At 37.9% G+C, this 20,315-nt stretch overlaps 1 protein-coding gene across 7 annotated transcripts; it reads right to left on the minus strand.

Annotated features, from left to right (window-relative positions):
- Positions 1-100: 100 nt before the first annotated feature.
- LOC134661423 (probable serine incorporator) lies at positions 101-19,282 on the minus strand. Of its 7 annotated transcripts, none has more exons than XM_063517505.1 (12): positions 19,093-19,282; positions 17,783-17,947; positions 17,277-17,365; positions 17,060-17,155; positions 16,175-16,353; positions 12,819-12,934; positions 9,134-9,355; positions 8,366-8,389; positions 6,832-6,967; positions 6,139-6,165; positions 1,272-1,440; positions 101-441 (listed from the first exon to the last, which is right to left on the minus strand). In XM_063517505.1, the coding sequence occupies exons 1-12, from the start codon at positions 19,126-19,128 to the stop codon at positions 309-311; spliced, it is 1,392 nt and encodes a 463-aa protein (XP_063373575.1). In that variant the 5' UTR covers positions 19,129-19,282; the 3' UTR covers positions 101-308. The 7 variants fall into 7 exon arrangements, with proteins under 7 accessions (XP_063373575.1, XP_063373576.1, XP_063373577.1 ...); XM_063517506.1 differs by having other exon boundaries at positions 102-441; positions 1,272-1,425; XM_063517507.1 differs by lacking the exon at positions 8,366-8,389 and having other exon boundaries at positions 102-441.
- Positions 19,283-20,315: the final 1,033 nt, after the last annotated feature.

Here is a 20,315-nt window from a genome sequence, read left to right on the forward strand (position 1 = left end):
CAGGCATTCAAGGAATTTTCAACCCAGAGTCACCAAACACTGGTTGCCACTGTCTGACTTCTTAGTTATCAAATTAATATTTACTGTAAATACACAATGTAGTAATGTACCTACTTTTAACACTAAAAAATATGGATGTGTTTTTTACATATCCCATAAAAAAATAAAGTTAGTTTTACGCTTTTGGATTTGCAATATTGTTTGGTTGATGAGATCCCTAAATAAGTTTTCATCTCAATAGCATCTTTTTTGTAACCATTCAAATAATAAGAACATATAAGTAAACATTACAAATATGTAGGTGGAGTTTAACTGAAGTCGCGATCTGGGAAGATAGCTGGAGCGGCCATGGTCCATATATAGATCCCGACACAGAGCCACGAGGAAGAGATCTTGATCCACATGGACGCCACGTTCTCTTTCATGAGCTGCGAGCTCGGGCTGAAATATAAACAAACCATAAAACTATCCTTTTATATATGGATACTCTTACAATGAAAATGAATTCAGATAGGTCCTGTCTGTCCCTGCTTTGAGACTACTTACTTTGTTTAATCTTGTGAAATTTGAACGAAAATCAACTCATTAAAATAAAAATATACTAAATTTTAACAATTTTTCTATTTGCTAAACGATATGAGCAATCTCTAGTACCGTCAAAGAATTTAATTTCCAACCCATTTTGTACTTTATTACAGTGAAAATGTTAGTATGAGGTCTCTGGGCTATAACCGCGAAAATCGAAGTTCGCAAATTGCGGGCATTTTTCTCTGTCACTCTAATTACGCCTTCATTGGAGTAAAAGAGAAAGATCCCCGCAATTTGCAAAAAAACGGTTTTCGCGGTAGCCCCTCTGATCTCTAGCGACTTTCATATAAGAATAAGGGCTTATTTACACGGTGCGAGAACTCGCATGCGAGTTTCATTACATTACGTTATTTGATTGGTCGACTGAATTGATGTCACCTCAATAGTCCGCAATGTAACTAAAATCGTTACGACATCACTACATAGTATACAACAAAATCGCTTCCCGCTGTCTGTCTGTCCCTATGTTTAGATCTTTAAAACTACGCAACGGATTTAGATGCGATTTTTAATAGATAGAGTGATTCGAGAGGAAGGTTTATGTATAATTTGTTAACCCGTGCGAAGCCGGGGCGGGTCGCTAGTGAATATATAAAGCGTTTAATGAATATCTTGATCACACAAACCATTTGCTAGGAACACCGTAAGAGTATTAAATTAGAATAGAAGAGTGTAATACTCACTTAAACCAGTTGGTGAGCGTCATCATGGAGTAGAGGGTGGCGAGCGCGAACACGACGTGGAAGAAGGTCCAGTTGTAGGCCACGCCCTCGCCCTCGTTGTCGAACACCTTGGCCTCGCCGCCTTCGCCGCCCCCCGCGCCCGCGCCCGCGCCCTCTATGGAATCATACCCTGCGCTCAGTGAGCGAACACACCCGCTGGTTAGCATTCTTATACGCATATTTTTAATTAGCTGGAGTCACAGATATAGGAAGGAAGGAGATCGGGCATGCCCGGCGATTTGTATTGAATACGCCTGTCGCAAGTTCTCGAACACACACAAAGCACCAGTAATTATAAAGACAACGCACGCACACACCTAAAGTACGCACACTTGTAGATGGACGCTCCTATTGCACAATACACGCGCATCATTTCAATGTCTGTGTACATGCGCACGACCAGCGAGTCGTGTCATCACGCACGCACACAACGATAATTACGGGAACTGAGCCGAGACACCGTGATATCGATATTTGATCGACTGTCGGAAAAGACTGTGTGTCGATAACTTCATGAACACTATTCAAATATAAATATTCGGAATCATTGTTCTTAATTGCCTGTTTATGGAATAAATTTACTTGTTAAAACAAGACATTTGATTTAAGTAGATATTAGTAGTTTATCAAAAAATAAGGAATGTACAGTACATAAACTTTACGTAACTGTAAATTATTATGCTTAAATTGCTTAATAATGTACAGTTGCATATATTACTTTATCTACACACATATTAAAAAATGTCATATGATGTGTTCAGAAAAAAGGCATTCGAAATTTGATTGCAATAATAACATCGAATTTTTGATTATTAATTTATTATAGAGCAATAAAAAACAATAATTTTCTTATCTGTGCAAATGCACTGCACGCGGGTATATTACGTTTAATATTTATAGTCAATTACTGCCCAGTAAAATGAACCCGAGACCTCGTGCACAGTAGGCAGACACTGTAGCAATCTGTAGCATCACTCAAGGAGAGGCTTAAAAAATGGTGGCTTTCCGATACATAAGTAATTCGGTTTTCCTCGATTAGTACTTCTTTAGTTTCCTTTACTTTTCTGGTTCGAGCTCATATCTATTTATTTATGATATATATTGAGTATTTATTTATTTTATTTAGGTTATATTTATATATATACGCTTTATTTTATTTATTTAAGTATTTCTATTTATGTTTATATATATTATTTGTAGCAATGTGTATTCAAAACTTGCATTTCATTAATTTTAGTGATTGTACACTATTGTTTTTGTTTGTCATTCATCGTTACTTTTGTTTATTCGTTTCCTCAAAGGTTAACTGGAAGAGATCCCATACAGGGATAAGTTCGCCTTTGTTGTATTTAATTTACTCTGTAACTATGTTTCTCGTTTTTATTTCCATGTGCAATAAAGTATATACATACATACATACATACCATTAGGTAACCAATTACACAAAATGTATACTAAATAATATTATAATAATATATTATATTAAAGACAGTAACCATCTTTAAATTTTTAAATTATTTTTAGCGTCCACTAACCCTGGGCTGGTTTTATCGATACGTGTTATAGGTGCCGCACAGCACTATCCAAGCGGAGCACATCGCTGCTGCACTATGAGAAAATTTCTCATTGAGTGAATCGTTTTGTACCCAGTTCATTGCGGCGTAAACACTGTACTTTGCAATCATGTTACTTGTACAGCAGCATTGTATAATGAAACATATTAAATGACAAGCAAGTGTATGCTTACATGGATACAAGTCGGAATATTACGTTGAATTCGTGGTTTTATTTGAAATAAGTAGTGAAACCTGTGAAAAGTGATCCCATTGGTCTGGAAATTAATCAAATCACTGCGATGTTTACAAGTAATTATTGCACAACTCGGCATTTTGGTAAAAAACAGAAGTTTTTCGGTGAACAGCGCGCGTGCATACTCGGTAACAACGGACGGCGAACTGGCGGCGTTGTATGCTCAATGAGCTAACAACTGCGACACGGCCGCCGGCGGTTTGTCCGCTCTCTAGTATTATATGCTCTGAGGCTGGAGTAAACTGACGATTGCAAATGCATATTATTATGCCTACGATACTTGAAGTAATGGCATTAACAAATAACTGCATAAAACAAGTGATTACTAAACTCTGCATTAATCAATTTAGATCCAGCTAATTTCAAATAAGACTAGAGTATTGTGTTAAAAAGTAAGTTTTGAAGAAGAGAACAATAGTACATTACATACCTAGGGAGGTGAATTCGTGAATGCTCCAGATCGCAGGTGTTTGTGGCCATAAATATGCGATCTGGGGCTTTACGAATTACCGCTCGTGGTTTGTCTAAAGTTTTACGTCTTGCCTTATCTTATCTTATTGTTTTCGGGGGCCCTTGCGGATACACTTCGACCCATAGGGAACTTTTGTGCAATTACCCCCTAGAGAAGATCCGTTAACTATTCAAGAGCTTTCCCCACCATATCCATGTGTCGGATGATGGAGGTCATGGGTAGCGTTTTAAAGTCCTTTGGTTTCAGATATCCTGCTCGAAAGTCCTTCATTCTTTGTCTGGCGAGGGCGTGACATTCACACATTAAGTGTTTCACTGTCTCTTCCTCTTCGCCACACATACAACAATCGGTGTTGTCAGAGAGTTGGCCAGAATTCCTTTGACCCCGTAATGGCCAGTAAACACCACCGTTATGATTTGGAGTTGTCTTTTGCTAAGTTTCCAAAGCTTTTTGCTCCAGCCGGAGTCTACTCCTTGCATAAAGAGCTTTGCATGCTTTAGACGCGTCAGACTGTCCCATTCTTGCCTTGGCCAGGAAGTGAGATTTTCTCCTTGTGTAGCGGGGAGAAAATCCCACTTACGGGCCTAGGGTGACGTAAACCTACTAAACAACATTTGACAACATTTAGAAATAGATCAGGTACACAAATCTCGAACTGCGGGCCAATGGTTGCAATAATGACAAGATAAAGCGTATGTGTCTTACTTTGGTCTTACTCAGACTTCGGGGTTCAGTTAGATTAAATACATATTTAAATTACATATATTACTGCTCTAGACCGGTTGATAATAAAACCCAGACTACATATATGTAAACTATCTACGGGTTAGCTCACTTACCTTATTGGGCCAAAATGTAACTTAAACTATACAGGATTTTGGAACTAGTTTGCAAGGTTTCAATGTACAGCTCAGCTTGCCACACGAGCTATTTGATAGTTATCCCGTACTTGTCTTGCAATACATATTATTATATGCTTATGTCTATCATCATAATTTGAGCCCATAATTAGATACTTACTTTAACCGGGGAATGATAATGTAGGTATTCTGATAACTAAGACTGTACATTGTAACACCTGCTAATCACCCGCCACTATGCACTATGCCGACAAACAGTAATGATACAAGCATGACCAGGCAGATGGTCGAGTTAAAATTATATAAATTACTAGCTGTTGCTCGCGACTTCGTCTACGTGGTAGCTTTTTTATTGATTTTCCTAAAGGACTAATTGGTCAAAAATGCATAAACATTATTTATTTCTTCTTTCTTGTTTTCTATAAACCGATAAGCGAAAAGTTAAATGATAAAAGCCTACCAAACTATATTAAAATGTTAGATGGTAACAAATTTAAATTCCAGTTAAAACGGTTTCTTACAGAAAATGTATTTTATAGTTTAAAAGAATTTTTCGAAGCGATGGAAACAGAGAGTGATATGTATTAATTAATGATAAGATTAGATGTAAATGTATATAGTTGTTAATTATTTTTAAGAAAAATGGTAATATTATACTACTATACAAAACAGTCCTACCTAGCTATAAGAATACTTGCTATACCCGTAATAGGGTGCCATGTGATTCTATGTTTTTATTGTACCAACTATGTACCATGGTTCGCAAATAAACGATTTCTGATTTCTTATAGGTAGTCCTTGTTTAAAAATTTATTGATTCCCTTTACAACTTCAGTCCCCCTTTTTACACCCTTAAGGGATGATTGAGGGATTATAGGGGATAAAAACGATCCTTTCCCACTAAACTCTATTTCAACTATCTCCATACCAAATTTCATCAAAATTAGTTTATAGCGGTTTTTGACTTCCTGCCCCTTAAAATATGATATCTGGGGTCAAAACTAAAGTACCTATCTTAATCCGTTTCCCGGACTCGAAAATACAAAATTGCAACTAAATCGGTTCAGCGGTTTAAGCATGAAGGGGTAACAGACAAACAGATAAACTTTTGCATTCATAATATTAGTATTGATGTATGTACTTCTTTATTACTTTTATTAGTAACAAAAGATTGAGTGTTCTAAGACTTTCTTCTGTCTTCCAAAGCCATATGCGTAACCCATGCCTGGTAATAGGGCATTTCTATTTAAAGTTGTACCTACTTACCCCAACTTACATTTTAGATTTTGGGAATTTTATATTATTTCCACTCAGAATCACGATTTTTTGTTTTAGTAATTATATTATTTCTATGTAATTTTGGGAACACTTAGATCTCAAATAAAATATTTCATCAAATTTTTTATCCGTTTTGTTACGGTGATAGAAGGTTGTATTGCAAACGTAACCAAACGGACCAACATTTTCGGGGACACTTTGTTTCTCAGTGAAAATGGGAAAAGCTCGTGACTCTGAGTACAAATAATATAATTTCTAAAACAAATAATGTTTGTACAACTATAAATAGAAATGCCCAATAAGCGGAAAGACCAACAACCAACACTGTCATAGACATGATATCTGTTGTTTTGTGAATGAATGAGAGGACTGGGGCAGCGTCTATCTCGAGGTACCGTGGATATGTTACCTTCGTTAGCAATGAGCCCTCCTTGCCCTGCGGCCGCCGCCGGCAGCGCCAAACGTCGAAGGGAATGGATAATTGTGTTAATATTCACTCTTAACTACGTATATATTTCAACACTGACAGAATCTCAACTAAAACACACTGCACAATTACATACTTGAGCTACCTATACAATACACCGTTATCCTGAGGTTGCGGATAAATTAATGTAGCCGTGGAATTAAATAGCTCCTGTTTGTATGGAAAATACTACTAAGTAAACTTTATTTCAAAAGCACTTCGCCAGTTTAATGAACAGTCCCATATAAACTATACAAAGGCGATATATATATACCTATATATAATGTTGAAAGACTTTCTTAACTTTAAGTCTTAATATTTATGAGTAGGACTGGAGTTGCACCTTTACATACAGATATAAATAATCTCTCAAACTAAGTAGAAGCATCCATAATTTAGGTACCTATACATTTTGGGTTTATATACATAATATGCCCAGATAATCTATCGGGTACCTCAGTATAGCGGTGTTCAAATACTGTTATTTGTTGTAAAGCTCAATAATCAAAACATAGCATTTACTAAACTGTCAGCGTTTAAGTATATGGGTATAGTTGTTTACAGCAATTAAACATAACTGAATATAGTAACATTGGTTATATGTATTATACAAGAGAATAGTAAAAAGATAATCACCTGTGCCTTCCTTGGCAAGGATGTGGTCGGACATGGTGATCTTGGAGGAGTTGGAGGCGGTGCGCACGCACGAGTACAGCACGCTGCACACCCAGATCACCATGCCGATGATGGCCTGCTTGTCGAACGACGCCGCCTGCAAACACACCGCATTCATTCACTTTACATCATTCACGTTGACGTTAATAGGTCAGAGGGCCTACCGCGAACCACGTTCGACGTGTTGCCTCTCTGTCGCACTTGTAAATTCGTACCTAAGTGTGACAGGGAGGCAACACGTCGAACGTGGTTCGCGGTAGGCCCTCAGGGCTCACACAACTAGTCACAATCCAACCCAACAAGGTATACTTGCATACTCGTAAAATAAGTTTGGGCTGATTTAGTTAAATATTATTATTACGTTGAATTGAAGTAATGACATGCTAATGTCAAATCAGAGCTTTCCACCTCGATAGCCTTCAAAGTACCTAATTATCATATACTTGAAAAACCACGAATTATTTTTTGTTTCCAGCCTAGGTCACGTCTCATCTATTGTTCATTCCAACCCACGTAAACTCTAATACTTACTACATATGTATGACTGTATGCCTATAGTTTCAAAAAAAAAAAACCGGTTGCACTCCGGGAGTGCCGGCAGAAGTGAAAACTCAATGACTAGTGCAAAATGTCTGCAGCACTATGTATAATTGAGGTTAACGCCATAGATGGCGCTAGAGCGCACATCACATCACTGTTGGTACTCGAGTTCTATTATTACCAGTTAGAGGGACCTCACTAGATGGCATTCAAAATCAATAAAGGTAAACTCAATGGACATTGTAACAGTTTTTCGATCAGGTCACGTGTCTGTCTTACGGTCACGTTACCTGTCGCGTGTTTAACATTTTTTCCCCACCTCAAAAAATGCACAGCGCCGCTAAAGAAGCTTTCACTTCAAAAATGGAAAAACATTGAACATACAAGCATAAAAATTGAGAATAGGCATGAATAAACAGAATAGTCAGTAAGTATGAGAATACAAACTTACTAAGTTTGCCCTACCTACACCCATAGTATTTATCTTGAATGAACACAATACGAAATATTACTCGGGAATAATTATTTACACTATTATTTCTAGCTATCACATCGTTTACTATTTGCTGTTCATGAAATAATATTTAATTATTTTAACGTTAGGTACTCAAATTCAAAGACAACCAAGCTGGAGGAAAATCGTGCACATTCATAAATGTATACCTACAGTGAAATAAGTGAGTAAAACGATGACAAAGGGAAGTGAACAGACCAGCTATCATGGTCGCATTTTTATCACCTGTCATGCCATGCGTCACTTTCGCACTTACATATTTGTTAGAACATGACAGCAATGGTGACAAATGATAAAGAGCCGCCCTACAGGTCTTTCCTTTAACTTTAATAAAATAATGCGAGCGTCTGTGGGGTGAACGGTAAATTTTGAGGATTTACTGGGGAGAAAAAATTAAGGCGAAAAGGTGAAAATTACCAACTATTTTGTTAGTGTACGTACCCAGTAAGTATCTTCTTTACGATCCTGGTAATGCATAATTGAATGTAACAACTGCTCTTAATAAACATATATAACAATACAATATATATATCAGAGAATAGTCTACAATGTCTACATATTATAAGGAGAAAGAAAATGTATGTTCGTGGCACAAATTATTATTATCTAGGGACTTCCCAACGACATGAAGAAATCAATGAAGTATGTTTACTGATGACATACATACAATATACATGTAAGTTGCGTTATTTTTTGGTTTTTAGGGTTCCGTACCTAAAGGGTAAAAACCATACCCTATTACTAAGACTCCAGTGTCCGTCTGTCTGCCTGTCACCAGGTTGTATCTCATGAACCGTCATATTTCTGTTGCTGCTATAACAACAAATACTAAAAAGTACGGAACCTTCGGTGGACGAGTCCGACTCGCACTTGTCCGGTTTATAATTTAGTTATACAAGTCCGAAAAATTTGCATGCAACGAATCTCGGAACATGAAATAGATAGAGTGAAATCAGTTAGTCGAAGAGTGAATTCATTTAATATGATAAAATAATTGTTATTACTAAAGACTTAGGTATACTTTTATGGAAAACTCGATATACATTTTTTTTATACAGTATAGTATCATAATATTGAGTATATATTATCGCGTGATGGCCTTTTCTCCCGTCGCAAGCTTAGCGAGGTGTGCCATGTCCTATGCTCCCTTTTAATTTCCTGGCTTTACGCCCCCTCTTAACAAGTTAAGAATGAATTAGGATTACGTACATTGTTAGGGTCGATGAGACTGTTGCAGGGCGTCGGCGAGTTGGACAAGGCCGACCAGGTGAGGTACATGACGTAGAGCGACACCACCGAGGACTGCAGCAGGCCCGAGTGCGGGTTGTGCTCCTGCACGGCCGGCAGGATGGAGATGGCGCTCGCGATCACCACCAGGATCAGGTTGATCGAGATGAAGAACTTGGGCAGGCCGCAGCTGGCCTCCTGCGCCTAGCAACAACTTATTTTATCACAATCCATCTAACTATAACACGATTGGACATTAGACCAGCGTATTTCACTGTGCAGCTGTGTACAAACTGAACACGGGTGCATTGGCACATTTGAATAGGTACCAAAATAGTAGAACAAATCTAATACCCTTAAACCAGTGAACGCATATAAACTATGGAAGTATTCTGTCCGCTCAATTATGACCCAACGTAAAGTATTCGATTGTAGGCGGTGCTTACAGACTGTTCGATTGGCAACTTCAGTGCGGCCGAGATGACAGTCAGTGACCGATGGCTAAATTGGTTTATAAAAACTACGTTTTTTTGTAATTAAAAATGTCTTCATGTGTCGTGAAGTGGTGCAGAAGTTGTTTTAGTTCATATCAAGGACAGTGGAATCACTTTTCACTTGTAGTAAACAGATAACTTCAGTAAAATTTGGAATAAACATAACGACATTTTTTCAATACTACCGTGCTAAGCTAAAACGTAACAACTGCATACGACTTTCATAACAACATACGACTTTTTAAATTACGAGGATAATAGGGATGGTTTTATGCCAAATGAAGTAGACTATTTTATTAACTTATGATTGGTTTAGGTATTTTCTATATACAGTAGAATCCGCTTATAATGAAATTGAAGGGAAGTAACAAACATGTCATACTAAGCGGATGTCATATAAAGCATAGTTGATAAACTTTTTATTTTATGTTTTCCAAATTAATCTCAAACTATTTTGTGAGAGATGAGTTTTATTAACCTTATACCAATTATCAACTTTCACCGAGAGTAAAAACTAAAACAATTTAAACGCCACAGACGTCCTCGCAGGGAAAGATGTGGGGCCGGCCACGAAAACCAGCGAATTTGTCAGTATAACCGGACATAATTCTATAAAAATAGTATTTATAGGTCGAAGTCATCTTATCCGACTTTGTCACAAAGAATTTCATATGAAAACCAAACTTCGCACGGTAATTGCGTCATAGTAAGCGTTTGGTCAGTATAAGCGGAGTCATAATAAATAAATTAATTAAAAAAAAAACGGATAAACGGATAATAAACGGATTCCACTGTAATTATAAATGTAGTAATAAATTCTTTCTTACAGATTTGTATTTTCCTTTTTTATTTCATGAGATGGAGCTATAAAAAAACTACCTAGTTATTTCAAATTAATAATCAAATTTGGTATTGTCATTTTACATTACTTTCCATTCAGATTCCCACAAAATGCTATTCGCAGAGAACTATGAAAAAAAGCTGTCCAATTAGAGAGACATGAAATTGAGTGGATGCCTGGCAAGATATCTAATGTTCTATTCATGAGATAACCCGTGAGATAATCATACCCGGTCTCCTATATGTAGATACATTTTTTTCTATCACGCTTTCACTGAATTAATTTAACAAATACACACACTATCTCAAAACGTTGATCATTTTAATCCACCCTCTACTGTCACATATATGTAGGTTCTCTCTCAAGCCATTTCCGTCAGTAGAAAAGAGCGGCGAATTTAGAAAATGTAATACAATTGTGTATACCTAGTACCTAAGCAAATCCGTAATATTTTCAATTGTATCTGTTAGGGAGACCTGTTATTGGCTTCATGATTGTATCCTAGTTATAAGTCTATATAGTTTGTTAAAGCTGTTGGTCTTCTAATAAAATAAAATAAATAAATAAAATAAAGTAAGCGCGCGAACGGTTATGGTCCCATACAAAATTGTAATTATGCGCCTTTTTCTACTGACAAACTTGCTTGACCGGCTATATACATATAAAATATTTCCATTGGAACTGAAAGTGGGGATTTATTGTGACTCCACCTGTTCAAATGTTTTTGACCCGATTCGTGTACGCATGTAAATTTTGCAGGCTGTATAGCCTGTCCGATTTCTAAGATCAAGTTCGCCATACATTTACTATGGCGTACTTGATCTTAGAAAAACGGACAGACTATACCAGTACGGCTACCATCAGTTTGGCACTGACAAACGCCGTCGAGAACGTAATTTACTTTCTATACATCTCGCTCGTACTCGCATATTAGTGCAAACGAAATGTATAGAAAGTAAACTACGTTCTCGATAGCGTAAATGTCAGTTTTGACACTGTCAGTGATTCATGGTACGGGCTCTGAACGTGACTTCGCACTGCCATACAGATTGATAATAAAATATACAAAATACTTATTATAGCGGAATACATTTATACCTACAACAATGAATATTTAATTATGTTGAGTTAGTCTGTCATTTAATTTCATAACAACATTTTAACTAATTATCTTTTAATCTGCATTAAATTATTATACGTGAATTATTTGACTGGTTCTTCAATGTATGGCATAAACCTATCCCTGTCCAAGTCATATTCTAATCAAATATGAACCGCAAACTCTCAGCGGCCAGTACGTACAGTAAGAAGGTTATTAGCGGATTAATGTCGCTGATTGGTAGTTATTGACATTATATGCATTTCATCTACACTTAGCTGTGTACGTTAGTGTAATAGAGACAGGCTCTGTAAACGTATCGTCTTATTTAAATGTAGGCGTAATTGTGTATGTGTGCTAATTTGGCCCGAGAATTTGAACGGTAATGTTCCCAAAGGCGGTTTCCAGTTATATGCTTTCACTGCCTTAAACGAGCAATTCTTGTTTATTTATTTATTTATATATTTATATATATATATTTCGGGGATCTCGGAAACTGCCCTAACGATTTCGATGAAATTTGCTATACGGGGATTTTCGGGGGCGAAAAATCGATCTAGCTAGGTCTTATCTCTGGGAAAACGCGCATTTTCAAGTTTTTACATGTTTTCCGAGCGAAGCTCGGTCACCCAGATATCGTTTAATTAAATATAGACCAGGATCTCTAGAAGAGTGTCGTATGCATAATTGTTAGACCGCAGTTTGACTTCTGATCCTTGTAGAGGTGCTCCCAGGCTACAAGGAACTCGATGTTGCCGGGCTGAAAAGTGGTGCCGTTTCCACCACCAGCCCCTTGAATTTCCCCCTTACAATTCTCATACATTCGCTGTCGAAAAAATTACACCGTTTTCACAAATAGGACTTCGGTGGGGCTAGCTCTTAGCGTATTTGCACTACCTAATTAAGATTGATATCAATTGAAAGTACGTTTAATTACCTTTAAAATGACATATTTTGTGTTTGCATAAAATATTATTTAGTTAAGTTTTGGACTTTAAATTTTTTCGAGGGCGAATGTATGAGAATTGTAAGGGGGAAATTCAAGGGGCTGGTGGTGGAAACGGCACCACTTTTCAGCCCGGCAACATCGAGTTCCTTGTAGCCTGGGAGCACCTCTACAAGGATCAGAAGTCAAACTGCGGTCTAACAATTATGCATACGACACTCTTCTAGAGATCCTGGTCTAATAGCAACCACGCGGGTAATGTGAGTGTTGAAATGATTGTCACCGACCTGCGTGAAGTTGAGGAACAAGAGCACGATGCCGGCGAGAGCGAGCGCGAAGCACGTGATCATGGCGAGCAGCAGCGCCGCGTACCACCCGCGCGACTCCGACTCCTCGTAGTTCGCTGAGGAAAGGTGATCATCAGAATGGGTGAGGGCCCGGCCACATGTCAGCGGTGCGGCGCCGCCGCCGCCGCGCGGCGCGGCACCGCAGAAATCTGCGGCGCCGCAAACCGCTCTGCGGCGACGCCCGCCGCAACGCAAAATTTTGCGGTGCCGCGCTGCGGCGTCGCGAAGCGGTGCGCGGCGCCGCGCGCGGTGCCGCAAAGCGGTGAGTTTCGCCGCGCGCGGTGCCGCCGAGCGGCGTGCGGCGCCGCAGATTTCTGCGGTGCCGCGCCGGTATTTTCTTTTGTAATGATTTGCATCTTCATTCATTATACGAAGATATGGGTTCACCCAAAATTTTCTTTTCAATTGTTTTTTATTTCTGCGCCTTTTTAATAGCGCTGGCAGTACACCGAGAAATTCAGGAAAATGCTGCAAATGATGTTAAATGTTAAAGGTATGAAAATCGGTACGATTGATCTTTAGGACATTTGAAACAATTTGACCCGAAGCACCATTAAATAAAAAAAAACGAGATGAGTTATCTTTTTTTGTATGGAATTTGAAAAAAACTGTTTTGAAACCTATCGTGTGTGGTATTAAACGAAAGGGCTTTCTGAGCCGATTCCAAAAATATCATATCATTACATTTCAGTCATTTTTTTTTAATTATAATAAAAATAATTTTCAAAACATACCAAGTTTGGGCTTCTCCAGATACAATACCGTTCAATATTTTTTTGTAATATATACCTCAAATTATACCTAATATCCTCATATCTAACCCTAAGAAATCAATTTTGAAAATAATTACATGAAATATGTTTTTTTGTAATTTTCAATTTTACAAAGTGTGATCTATGAATCTCTCAATTAAATATTTAAATAGAAAGCATAAAATTAATATAAGTATAACGGTTTTTCCAGAAAGTCGCTTATATCTCGGAATCTATAAGTCGTAGTAAAAATTATCTATGTAAGAATTAACTGAAAAAACTCACCTTTTACTAAGTGCATTGCTGCCAATTTTGTAAATTGGCAGCAATGCACTTAGTACTCATCTGTCAGAGATGACAATTAAAATTAGGTTGGCAACAATGTATTTCATACAATATTTTTTAAGTGGTGATTACACGAAGTATCGTAAAAGTACCAAAAAGATATTACAAATACTTTTTTGGGGAATAGACTAAAGACTTGTCTTGACAACTATAACATAGGGGTTTAAAGGTGTGTGTACGACCTTTTAAATGACAAATAAAGGTACGGGAGTAGAAAAAATTAAAACAAATATACTAAATGTAAATATTTTCAAAATTGCTTTATTAGAATTAGATATGAGGATTATTAGGTATAATTTGAGGTATATTTAACAAAAATAGTAGTTTATGTGACTGCTACATAATGAGAGGCATCAAAATACTAGTGTGGGTTTAAGAAACGAACGTTAGTGAGTTTCTTAATAGGATCACACGAGTTTTAATGCCTAATTATGTACAGTTACATACACTACTTTATCTAAACACATACTTAAAACTAATTAAAAGATAAACTGTACGCCAAATGACGGTGAATGAAAACTTTTTTCACGCATGTCACGCATCCATAGTTTTTTTTAATTCCTAGACAAAAGAATAGAGTTCCTATTCTCATGTCACTCGAGATCAAATATCGTGCGGTTAATATTAAAAAAACATACTAAACTGACGTTTCATATCGATAACTGTTTTAATATCTATGGATACTAGAATAGAGACCCACTTGAGTTTTGACTGCTGTTCCAAATTTAAACTCATAACGATACTAAAAATTTGTAACGTTATAACTACTTATAACATTACAGTACAAATTTTCCTACTACCACAGATAAGAAAGTTCTCATAGTAAAATTGGTTGTAATAAAGCTGGTCATTTCCTACGGTTTCTGAACGCATTATAGAGCACTAATGACATGTGTCTAGATAAAAATGTTAACGGTATTGTATCTGGAGAAACCCAAACTTGGTATGTTTTGAAAAATATTTTTTTTATAATTTAAAAAAAAATGACTGTGTGTAATGATGTGATATATTTTTGGAATCGGCTCAGAAAGCCCTTTCGTTTAATACTACACACGATAGGTTTCTAAACATTTTTTTTTTAATTTCATACAAAAAAAAGCGGCCAAGTGCGAGTCGGACTCGCCCATGAAGGGTTCCGTATTTAGGCGATTTATGACGTATAAAAAAAACTACTTACTAGATCTCGTTTAAACCAATTTTCGGTGGAAGTATACATGGTAATGTACATCATATATTTTTTTTAGTTTTATCATTCTCTTATTTTAGAAGTTACAGGGGGGGGGGGACACATTTTACAACTTTGGAAGTGTCTCTCGCGCAAACTATTCAGTTTAGAAAAAAATTATATTAGAAACCTCAATATCATTTTTGAAGACCTAGACCCACACGTATGGGTTTGATGAAAAAAAAATTTTTGAGTTTCAGTTCGAAGTATGGGGAACCCCAAAAATTTATTGTTTTTTTTTCTATTTTTGTGTGAAAATCTTAATGCGGTTCACAGAATACATCTACTTACCAAGTTTCAACAGTATAGTTCTTATAGTTTCGGAGAAAAGTGGCTGTGACATACGGACGGACAGACGGACAGACAGACAGACATGACGAATCTATAAGGGTTCCGTTTTTTGCCATTTGGCTACGGAACCCTGAAAAGATGACGTCATAACTCCTCTCGTTTTTTTATTTGTTGGTGCTTCTGGTGAAATTGTTTCAAATGTCCTAAAGATCAATCGTACCGATTTTCATACCTTTAACACCATTTGCAGCGTTTTTTGGCGAACCGCTATCGCTATAACAACAGCAAGAGCAGAACACGTGTGAAGGAATCCATGTCTGATTAAACAACTGGTAGTCGAATTTTATTCTTTACTATGCAGCGTGGCATCGCACGCGGCGCCGCACGCCGCTTGGCGGCACCGCGCGCGGCGAAACTCACCGCTTTGCGGCACCGCGCGCGGCGAAACGCACCGCTTTGCGGCACCGCGCGCGGCGCCGCGCACCGCTTTGCGGCGCCGCAGCGCGGCACCGCAAAATTTTGCGTTGCGGCGGGCGTCGCCGCAGATTTCTGCGGTGCCGCGCCGCGCGGCGGCGGCGGCGCCGCACCGCTGACATGTGGCCGGGCCCTGAGGCGGTCGGAGGATTAGGAGAAATTAGGAGAATCTCATGGTAAAAGTGACACAGTGGTATGTAGGTACTTACAAACCCATTTCTCCGCCCACGAATGCGCAAAATCAATAATCAACACCAGTTGTATGATGATGTAGCAAAAACCGCCCATCATGCCGAACACCATCCACGTGGACGCGAACGAGCCTTCGGGGATGAAGAACGCGCCGATTACACCTCCGATCACCACCAGGAACTTTATGCCCCAAAAACTAGAACATTATTAATTATGTACTTAAAATATAAACAATAATAAGGTAAACAAACGTACTGGTGCTCGACGCGGTCCCAGTACATGTCATCTTGAAACTTAAGTCATTGTCAATAGAGGTGACAGCAGGGTGTCATCTATTGGGCATTAGCATGTCGAGCACTAGTACGTTTACCTTACCAAATATTAATTGATTGATGAAGTCTGAAAAATTCGTGTTACGAATTTTAATAATGTTGATGGCGGGCGCTGTATGGCTCCGTCTCCGTCTGCTGGTCAAAAGTTGAAGTTTAACAATTCAGTGAGCAGGAAACATATGGCGCCCTGCTCTATCTTCTTCAGTCTTAAGTACGATATACATATGTAACTCCGTATAAGGTCGGTTGCACCAAACTGTTTGTCATCGTTAAAAAAGAGTTCGGTAATTTTTGTGTATGGACAGTTTCATAGTAAACCGCCGCGGCGCGCCTGGTGACGTTGATCAGTCTGTCAAGTGCGGTTTAATTTTTAGTTTTAATCCTGGGTCGAAAGATATAAATTTACTGTGACTACAAATTTTACTATGACAATAACCCTCTATACACTCTATTATCTTTGGTAGAATTTTGTTCTAATACTCATATTTCCTATAATCAATTACTCTTTGGTACCCATTTCAATATGTAAAGTTATTACTTACCCACCCACCCGTTATCCATTACCCTTACCCATTTTGTATGCCGGTACGAGGATCCTTGGACGACTTCACACCTATCATTATCAATGCCATCAGAACGAAGAACATGCACAGCGCAAAACAAATTCTGAAATGATAATAGATCAATGTTACATCAATTAATTGAAAGTATTAACACCTTAACCAGAAACTAAACATTGTAACATAAAGTGCAATACATATAATATAATGCAATGGTTAATACATACCTATAAACTGCAAGGTAGCCAACAGCATTATTACAGTCTACTTTAAAATTTGCTGGTACGACTCCTGTTGAATTAGCACAAAAAGGCACCTGAAAAACAATTTCATTTTTTCATTTATTTATTTGCCATAAATTGTATGTTTACATAAGATGGTACCATTTTACATGTTGTATTGTCTCAATACAATTTTACCAGATCGGTGTAGCATGTGTAAAACAAAAGGTATTTGAAATATGACTTAACTCATCATCATTATCTTAATGCCCGCAGATAGGTTCTGCAGCATTGCACAACTATGTCAAATTTAAAGTCACTACACTACTATAGAGTGTAATAACCTACCTACTATCTCATAATCAGTAATTTAAACTGTGAATACATATTATTTTTCAACAGTTTTATCTGGCCAATTCATAGGTACATTACGCAGTCATATGACAAAAATTGACAAACAACATTACTTTGAAACAACATGTAATTGGTAAAGTGCATAAATATGATTTTACTTTTTGCAATTCTGTTTTGAGTCCAGGAGCCAGAGTGACGCATGCGGCCACCATGACTAGGAGCAGCATCAGGGTGTACATGAGCCGCGTGGAGGTGGAGTTGGCGCACGACGGGCACGCCGAGCAGCACAGCGAGCACGCGGCGCTGCCGCAGCAGCACGCCAGCTACATGATCACACATTCCATCTCATCAATCTTAATATAGCCAATGTATGTAAATATATATTAGTTAATCACAGCAATCCAGCCTATTGCGAGTGTGTGCTCTGATATGGCTTGCAAATCCAGACTTACTTTTGAATCGCACAATTGCATGTGGGGCAGTAAAGTTTGGGCCACACTGCTTGTGATTTGCCACAAAACTATATAAAGTGGATTCATCTATTTAATTTACAATGCAATTAAATAAAAAAATAAGATATTCATGATAGCTGTCGGTTTTTACATTTATGTGGTGGTTATTTAAGCCATTTCCATAAAGGGCCATCTATCAAAGAATAATAGTGTAATCATAAACTGTGCCGCTCAACTTCAAACCCGGGTAAATCCATTTGACCCTCTCAGCAAATATCTACCCTATTACCTTTTCTTAATACCAAAATCGCATAATCTGACAGATGGATTTACCAGAGTTTGAAGTTAAGCAACTCAACTGTGATACTATTGTTGCCTGGCTGATGGGACAAAATAACAACAGGAAATTGTCACTTCACCCTAATAGTGTTTTTTACTATTCAACAACCCAATTTAAGTCACTTATAGGGACAAGATTCTTAATAAAAAATAATTATTATAAGCTGGGGTGGGAACCCTACCCTCTTATGCAGGACCAAACCCAAACCCAAAACATAGAGACCCATTTGAAGATGTGTGTTTTTTATGTTTCTTTTTGTACAATAAAGTGTTTTACTACTACTACTACGATTTAATAAACTATAACGGGTGCATCTGCAGATGCAGCACTCAATAAGGTGTAATGAGTGATGGAATCTACATTTTACTAGAGGCTATTGGGTGTAACTAAAAGACTAAATACTCTTTTATTGGATAAAAAAAAGGGCGCCTGATTTTTATTATTATAAATAAACAAATTAGAAATCTTTGAACAAAGGGAGAACAATCTGCATAAATACACTTTTTGTTCATTATACAAACATCAATAACGTCCTTGTTACATTGATATAAAAGTTAAGTTGAAGAGTTACTGGCTGATGCTACAATAATATAATTAAATTAGTGAATTTCTTTTGTTCAAGCTTATCATGCTAGGTCACGGCAATAAATAAATTGTAAACAAGCACAGTACTTACTTGCGCTGCCGAACAAAGGCCCAAGACGGCTCCCATTTTGCAATTTTTTTATGACTATACCAATCTCAACTTTAACTAGATAGCATTGAAAACGGATAAATAATGCAGCTATAACTTTAAACTATAACTAGAAGCAAAGTAATCAGTAATATCAGTATTGATTCACGTATGACGTACTTTCCCTTTTGGCAGATCAGGGTCAGTACAAATAATGCACAGCCAAATAATGCGCGACTCAATACCTGCGTACCCAATAGTGCTAATAAACGAGCGTACTGAAGTGAAATTTCTTTATCTACCTTTATAAAGAGGCGGATAAAGAAATGTAGATTTTTGGTTTTCGCGGACTCGGGAGCCCGGGATCTCCAGCTTCGTAGGCAGGGTCCAGGGCCGGATCTAGGGTAGAGCGAATGGAGCGGCCGCTCTAGGCGCCGGATGGCAAGGGGGGCGCCAAAATGGCAAATGGGGCGCCAAAATGACGCGAGTGCAGCGAGGGGGGGTGGAAAATACTCTTGAAAACTTCAACGAAGGGCGCCAAAACCCGATTTCGCTCTACCCTGATCAAGGGCTCGGGCCGGCACTGGCAGGGTCACTAGTGTCACTACCCACTATCTCACTAGGATAATTGGCTAAAAGGTCGTTATGAAACGAGGAGCGTGAAGCGTTTAGCTGGCCGCCGGCGCAGACGCACGGTATTTTCCGTACGGAATGACATGTGCAAGCGAGATAGCGCTATGCATGTGTAGGGCGACGTCCCGTTCCCACTTGTCACGTACGGAAACCGAATGAAAATTCCGTGCGTTTGTGGTTAGTCTTATAGAGAACTAGCTTTTGCCCGCGACTTCGTCTGCGTGGAATTAGTTCCAGCAGTTAGAGCAAATAATTATAGTGCTTGGATAAAATCTAATGGCAATAATTATGAGCATAATATGCTTAACTGCTTACACCAATTAACAGGAAATTAATTATTAATTTTCTCATTTCTACCCCCCTTTTCAGCCTCTTTAGGGATGACTTCCGACATATAAACTATCCTATGTCCTTCATCGGGACTCAAATCCCGGTATTGCCATTCAGCGAGGGAATGCTGCCAGCATCGTTGGCACAATGCCGCAGGGGCCTTATTTAGATGTTTTTTTTTTAATTTAGATTAGTTTAGTTTTTAATTTTAGATTGTAATTTTATGTTGTTGAATAAAATGAATGGTATTCTATCTTCCAACA

The sequence above is a fragment of the Cydia amplana genome, chromosome Z (assembly GCF_948474715.1).
Source record: "Cydia amplana chromosome Z, ilCydAmpl1.1, whole genome shotgun sequence".
NCBI lineage: Eukaryota > Metazoa > Arthropoda > Insecta > Lepidoptera > Tortricidae > Cydia > Cydia amplana.

What these genes read in the sequence shown, in the direction of transcription:
- LOC134661423 (XM_063517505.1), bottom strand. Translation starts at nt 19,128, where the DNA reads ATGGGAGCCGTCTTGGGCCTTTGTTCGGCAGCGCAA. An exon ending in TCAAAACAGAATTGCAAAAA is followed by an intron (nt 17,366 to 17,782) that starts GTAAAATCATAT and finishes ATTGTTTTTCAG; the next exon opens with GTGCCTTTTTGTGCTAATTC. An exon ending in AGGGCTCATTGCTAACGAAG is followed by an intron (nt 1,441 to 6,138) that starts GTAACATATCCA and finishes CACTGAGCGCAG; the next exon opens with GGTATGATTCCATAGAGGGC.